The following is a 7,128-nucleotide window of genomic DNA, read 5'->3' as shown; positions in this document are numbered from 1 at the left end:
CCTTCCCCTTCGCACCCTGTCATACCCCCAAGCAAATAAAGCCTGGAGCAAAAACTGGCTCCTGAGAAAATCCCGTCTATACAATTTTCATGCAGTGAAGTCTCCCAGTCCACCTGCTGGGTGCCAGTCATCGCTGTTAAGCCAGGGCTTAAGGTGCTGGCTGTGTGATTTGGGGTACGTTCCCTCATGCTCACGGGTATAGCTGCTGTGCTGGTCCATCTCCTTGAGGGTCCTTCCCTCTCCTGTTCCAAACTTGACGTCCTTCTCGGGGGCAGAATACTGGAAGTACCACGGTGTCCAGAAGAACAAACACATCTGTCTGTCTGTCTGTCTGTCTTGTAAGGTATGCAGCCAGAGTACTCCTCAGAAGTGAGGCTGGTGAGACAGTCTCACGGACATTGGGCCTGGTATCAGGAGTGCCCAGTCCTGGAGAAGGACATTATTGTCTGGTAGGAGGTTTGAAAAAGCGACAGAGCCTCAAGGGGATGGAGGGACACAGCGACTGTCGCAATTGGCGCTAACGGAACAACCGCGTGCACAGCGTAGGGCCAGGCAGGGCTCTGTTCTTGGGTGTGTAGGCTTGTGGTGAGTCAGCACCCGAGTTGAGGTGACTCAGACATTATATAACTAACTCCAAGCCACACAGCCAGCATGTTAAGCCCTGACTTAACAGCGATGACTGCCACCAGCAGGTGAGCGGGGACGTCGCTCCGTGAAAGCTCAGCACGGATGGGTCCACGCGCATATGACGAACCATTAGGGTTACGCCAGTCAGGGTAAGACCCACAGCGACGCAGCAGGCAGGCTCTGCAGGAAGGTTTTTATGTGGGAAATGTTCTATATGTCACCCCAAACCCTTTAAAATAAGTACCCTTATAGCTGCATTTTTCAGGTGAGGAAACAGGCAAGAACAGGTGAAATCATAGTCAATAAAGGGCACAGCTGGGAACCGAACTGAGCAACTACCTGTACACAGTGCCAGGGCCTAGGATGCCTGGCCATCTTCCGGCAGGGCAGGGGCAGGCTGGCTGGGAACACCTGCTTGGGAACTGGAGGGGCACAGCCTCTCCTGCTGGTCCTGAGCCACTGTGCCAGGGGGACAGGCGCTCCAGGTGGCCAGCCTGGCCTCAGCTAGCCCAGCCCAGGGCAGGGTTGGGGGTGGGAGACTGATTGGAGCCCCCTTCTCCCCTGCAGTGGGAGAGGATGATAGTGGGGGCTGTGAGGTGAACGGACACCGGTACCAGGACGGGGAGTCCTTCCAGCCCCACTGCCGGACCCACTGCCTCTGTGAGGATGGCGGGGTCACCTGCGTGCCACTCTGCAGTGAGGACATCCAGCTGCCCAGCTGGGACTGCCCCCAGCCCCGCCGGGTGGAGGTCCCAGGCAAATGCTGCCCCGAGTGGGTCTGCACCCAGGCCCTGGGGGCCCAGCCCCTCCCAGCCCGAGGTGAGTGCTGGCTGGGCTCAGCTCTGGGGTGGGACCTTGGGGACAGCAGGGGTCCAGCAGGGTGAGGGGAGATGAAGGTAAGGGGGGCAAGTGGAGTGATACCAACCAGGCCCCTGGAACTGACGGAATTAGCAGCTGAAGTCTGGGTGTCATTTTCCATCTTGTCCTCACTGCCATTGGCTCATAGCGCCCCCCCACCCCTGCAGGGTTTCCCAGACTGTAACTCTTCACGGGAGGAGAAAGCTTCGGGCTGTCGATTCAAATCATTTAACAAGTTCAACATAGTTCACTGCCCTGATTACCTGGTCACGTAAAAAAGGAGGGAGGAAGTATTTTAAAAAATACCAAAAAGTAGTTTATTATTTCATACAGTTAATACTTAAGTAAGAACAATAAAAGAGGTCCACAAGATTAGACTACAAGAAAGAGTTTTAAGAACGCAAAAGAATGAAACTGTGATTCAGGATATTTCCATATTGCTTCTTGAGTGGTGGCCTCATTGGCAGCAGCCTTTGCTGTTATCCCAGCATCCTCGGCTGTGTGATTGATCCTTCACCACGGTAAGAGTAGGATTCCACTCCTGTAGAGAAAGGCCAATTAGACAATAGTTCTTGTACTTGATGGATCAGAAAGAGGCGATGTCTCTTCCCTGAACATATTCTGTTCATGTTTGAAAAACCTCTTTCCACATCAGCTGAACTTACAGCAATGGTTCTGACACTGTTTTAGCTCTTTGAACACTTTTCCTCACGCTATCTCGTGGCAGCGTGGGCACAGCACAAAGCTGAAACCAAAGGCAGAGCGCCACCCTCTGGTGGTTTGGCACTTTTCTTTCTTGATTAAAAAAATCATTTTATTGAGGGCTCCTACAGCTCTTATCACAATCCATACATACATTGTGTCAAGCACATTTGTACATTTGTTGCTCTCATCATTCTCAAAGCATTTTCCTTCTACTTAAGCCCTTGACATCAGCTCCTCCATGAATCCTTTATAATCTACAAATCATTATTTCTTTTCATGTCTTACACTGACTGCTGTCTCCCTCCACACACTTTTCTGTTGTCTGTCCCCCTAGGAGGGTGTTATATGTAGATCATTGTGATCAGTTCCCCCTTTCTACCCCCCACCTTCCCCTTCCCCTCCTGGTATCGCTACTGAGGGGTTTATCTGTCCTGGATTCCCTGTGTTTCCAGCTCTTATCTGTACCCATGTACATGCTCTGGTCTAGCTGGATTTGTAAGGTAGAATTGGGGTCATGATAGTGGGGGGAGGAAGCATTAAAGAACTAGAGGAAAGTTGTATGTTTCATCAGTGCTATACTGCACCCTGACTGGTTCGTCTTTTCCTTGTGGTCTTTCTGTAAGGGGAGCTCCAATTGTCTAAAGATGGGCTTTGGGTCTCCACTCCACACTCTCCCTCATTCACATTGATATGATTTTTTGTTCTGAGTCTTTGATGCCTGATACCTGATCCCATAGACACCTCGTGATCACACAGGCTGGTGTGCTTCTTCCATGTGGGCTTTGTTGCTTCTGAGCTAGATGGTCACTTGTTTATCTTCAGGCCTTTAAGACCCCAGACGCTATATCTTTTGATAGCCGGGCACCATCTGCTTTCTTCACCACATTTGCTTATGCACCCACTTTGTCTTCAGGGATGATCGTGTCAGGAAGGTGAGCATCACAGAATGCCTGGTTATTAGAACAAAGGGTTCTTGGGTTGAGGGAGGACTTGAGTAGAGGCCCAGGGGAAAGACGAGGCTCTACTCTCCCAAAGAGTCACAGTCTCAAAAACCTACCAGGGCAGTTAGTTCTCCCTCATCCTGCAGGGTCACTATGAGTCAGAATCCAATCCATGGCAGTGGGGGTGGAGGGTGGGGGTGGAGTGAATGTGTGGAGATGGATGTGCACACGTGCATGCATGCGATAAGTGTAAAAACAACCAATATGTCGATAAGCTCTGCATGGTGTGTGCATGCACCTGTAGAGAAGTAGAGGGAAGTACAGAGGTATAAGAAACGCATGCATCTATACAGCACACAGGTTTGTATCAAACAGGATTATCTCGGGACCAAGCAGGTGGGCTGATTTGACTGCCCAGCCCTCATCTTCCTTCTTCCCCTACAGAAGCCCACTTGTCCGGCCGTGAGCTTCCCCTGCTCCCGGGCAGGCCCTGTCCAGAATGGAGCACAGCCTGGGGCCCCTGCTCGACCACCTGCGGGCTGGGCGTGGCCACGAGGGTGTCCAATCAGAACCGCTTCTGCCGACTGGAGACCCAGCGCCGCCTGTGCTTTCCGGGGCCCTGCCCCGTGACCAGGGGACGCAGCCCGTGGAACCGAGCCGTTTAGAGACACGGTCGGTGCCCACGGTCCTCAGCAGGAAGTGCCCGGGCTCAAGCCGATGGCAGACGGCCCCGCCCCGTGCCCTGGACCACAGGTAACAATCCGGCTTGGATCCACCCCGCAGGCCCTGGAGGACAAGAATATTTACGCGGCAGCTGGCTGGGGGAGAGGGGAGTCTACCCTAGTCCCTCTCCTCTAATTGACAGACTGGGTGGCTTGCCATGACTTCCAGGGCTTTCTGGTCCATTCCTTGGCCCCTCTCATCCTTCACGCCCATGGCTGGCATGCCTCTCCATTTTCCCCTGGGAGGCGAGGGTCCAACCAGATCCTTCACTAATTAGGCAGGGGTGGGTGCTGGGCTGGCTGACACCCCGAATCTCCTGCTTCCTTTTCTAGAATTAAATAGTCCCTGAATACCAGCTCCTGCCAGCACGTGTGCATCAGGCTTTTTCCACCAGAGAAAGCCCCTCTCATCGGGGACGAAGTCCTTTGTGACGACCGTGAGGTGAAAGGGTGCTGTCTTAAAGAAAGTAGAAACACGCGGCTTCGAGAAACCATTAAACGCACTTTGTAATAAGAGGAATGACCCTTTCTTGAGCACCTCCCCTGGGCCAGTGCTGAGTAAGACACCTTGTACCAGACTAAGTGCCAGACTATTGCCACCAGGGCTAGTTCTCGCGCGCGGGCACATGCACACACGCGCGCATGCGCGCGCGCGCATAGCTTCTTCCAAACACGTGTTCAAGCTCCTCTCAGGGGTCAGCTGGCCTCTTCAGACAAGCTCTCTCAGTAGAACACCTGTCTCCGTCTCCCTGGTGGCATGGGGGTTATGCCTTGGGCTGTTAGCTGCAAGGTCAGCAGTTTGAAACCACCAGCCGCTCCTTAGGAGAAAGACGAGGCTTTATACTCCTGTGAAGTGTTCGTCTCAGAAACCCACAAAGGGGAGTGGGACCCTCTCCTGGAGGGTGAGTGGAGGCCTGCTGGGTTGGCATCGACTTGATGGCAGTGAGTGGTTTTGTCTTGTGTTGCTTTCCTCGGGTCTCTTCAAAACTGTGGCTTTCAAGGGGACCGTTATTATTATTATTATTATTATTATTATTATTATTTTAAATTGAAGAAACACTGTGTCCTCCTCCACAGTCTCCCCGAATTCATTGAAAAATAAGAACAGTACAGTATTTCCATCCCGCCACCAAGGCATTAGAAGACACGCTTGATATTTACATAGAGGGCGTGTCTTCTGCCGGATCCTGCTGTTGTTAGGCCCCGCCCAGTGGGTGCCAACTCACAGGGACCCAATGCACAACCGAATGAACCACTGTCCGGTCCTGCAGTGTCCTCACAGTGGTGCTTCTGTCTGAGCCCATCATGGCGGCCACTGTGCCCACCCATCTTGCCGAGGGCCTTCCTTCTTTTTCTGCTGCCCCTCCACCTGACCACCCACGACGTCCTCCTGCAGGGACCAGTCTCTCCTGGTCACATGTCCAAAGTACGTGAGACAAAGTCTTGGTCCCTCCGCTTTTAAGGAGCCTTCTCCTGGCCTCCTGTCAACCTGCATAAATAGTTGTCACATGCCAGACTCGGTGCTAAACACCTTCTACGAATGGACTCATTTGGGCCTCACAAGAACCTGTTGGAGAGTTATGACACCCACTCCTTGCTGGTCAACATGGTCTGGCTCCGTTGAACAACATCCAGTTATTAAAAATGGAGGGTGATCACATCAGACCCTACCATGGGCGGTGGCTGCATCATTTCCTGGCAAGCCCTGAGAACCACAGTCCAGCCTGGATGACCCATAACCTTAAATGAGCAAGAGGCAGCTTTTAATGCAGCGGTTCTCAACCTTCCTCATGCCGTGATCCTTTCATACAGCTCCTCATGTGGTGGTGACCCTCCGACCATAAAATTATTTTCGTTGCTACTTCATCACTATCATTTTGCTACTGTTATGAGTTGGGCGACCTCCATGAAAGGTTGAGAACCGCTGTTTTACTGTCTTACAACCCCGGGCCCTCCGTGACTGTGGTACCTCGGCCTGCCAAAAGACCACAGCGGCTGCGTCTCAGCTGCCGGTACTCGCTGTCCCCAAAGGTCGAAATAATCCATTCTTTTAGGAGAGAGACAGGAGGGAGATCTTATCAGGGAAAAATGCCCGGGCCCTCTGGCCTTTTGGAAAATTACTGAGCTATATTCTAACTCTAACAACCAATCCCTTAAGATCCCACGAGGCCTGGAGACCAACGGGGAGGGGGGAACCTGCTTGGACTCTGTGCTGGAGGAGCCCTGGGAGCCAATGGTTCAGTTGGAAGGTTGGCGGTGCCTCCAAACACGGGGTCTGGGGCTCTGCTCCGAGAGGTCACAGCCTTGCAGACCCAGGGGAGCGGTTCTCCCCCGACACCCTGGGGCACCGGGAGTGAGAGTGAACTTGACAGCAGCCAATAAGTCAGCCCTGAGAGCTTCTCCACACACACCGTCGGCCAGTCTTCATGAGGACCGCCCCCCCCCACACCCCCCACACCCCCGTCAGGCAGGCACGTTCGCCTCCATGTTACAGAAGGACACGGAGGCACTGCCAGGGGAGGCCACTCGCCCACCATGGAAACGGGCCCGTTCAGCTCTCGTTTTCTTTCCTCATCTTTCTGCCGACATACAAGTGCCACCGTCAAGCATGGGGCTGCTAACCCAAACGCTGCCGGTTTGAACCCACCTCCCGGCTCCGTAGAAACAAGCCCTGGTGATCAGGCTTCTGTCCCGAGCTTGTCGTTGATCATGGCTGTCCAGTCCTGACCGACTCACAGGGCCCCGTGGAAGACCCTGTGTCAGAGCAAAGCGTGGCCTGGTCCTCCACTGCCCTCCCAACCCATGGCTGCAGCCCCCGGTCCAGCCTTCTCACTTAGGGTCTTCTTCCTTCGCTGCCCCTCGACGTCACCAAGGACCGACTGCTCCCTCCTGGTCACATGCCCTGAAGTATGGGAGATGATGTGTCAGTATCCTTGCTTCGAAGGAGCATTCTGGCTGTCCTTCCTCGGGCTGCCAGGCAGGAGCCAGATGACAGTGCAGGAGGCCCACAGGGTAGTTCCACTCTCCACCTGGGTCACTGCGAGCCAGAGTCGACTACTCAACCAACCGCATCCAACAACACCCCCTGACACAGGTGGTCTTAGAAGTGAGTTCTCTCTCTCTCTTTCTCTATAGATCTATAGATAGATAGAAGTAGGCAGGTAGACAGATAAATAGATAGATAGAGGTAGGTAGATAGGTAGGTAGGTAGGTAGGTAGGTAGGTAGGTAGGTAGATAGATAGATAGATAGATAGATAGAGGTAAGTAGACAGAT

The 7,128-nt window shown here is 53.2% G+C and overlaps 1 protein-coding gene across 1 annotated transcript in view; it reads left to right on the top strand.

Moving 5' to 3' along the window:
- CCN5 (cellular communication network factor 5) overlaps positions 1 to 4,369 on the top strand; it is a 16,539-nt gene extending 12,170 nt beyond the window's left edge. The window contains exons 3-5 of the mRNA XM_004698280.3: positions 1,195 to 1,446; positions 3,576 to 3,884; positions 4,187 to 4,369. Coding sequence (XP_004698337.1) covers positions 1,195 to 1,446; positions 3,576 to 3,796 — 473 coding nt within the window. The 3' untranslated portion in view covers positions 3,797 to 3,884; positions 4,187 to 4,369. The remainder of the gene's footprint in view (positions 1 to 1,194; positions 1,447 to 3,575; positions 3,885 to 4,186) is intronic.
- The last annotated feature ends 2,759 nt before the right edge of the window (positions 4,370 to 7,128 follow it).

This window comes from Echinops telfairi, unplaced genomic scaffold (assembly GCF_000313985.2).
Source record: "Echinops telfairi isolate 266 unplaced genomic scaffold, ASM31398v2 ScPeMD7_5592;HRSCAF=6446, whole genome shotgun sequence".
Lineage (NCBI taxonomy): Eukaryota > Metazoa > Chordata > Mammalia > Afrosoricida > Tenrecidae > Echinops > Echinops telfairi.
This window is presented reverse-complemented; position numbering and strand designations above follow the sequence as displayed.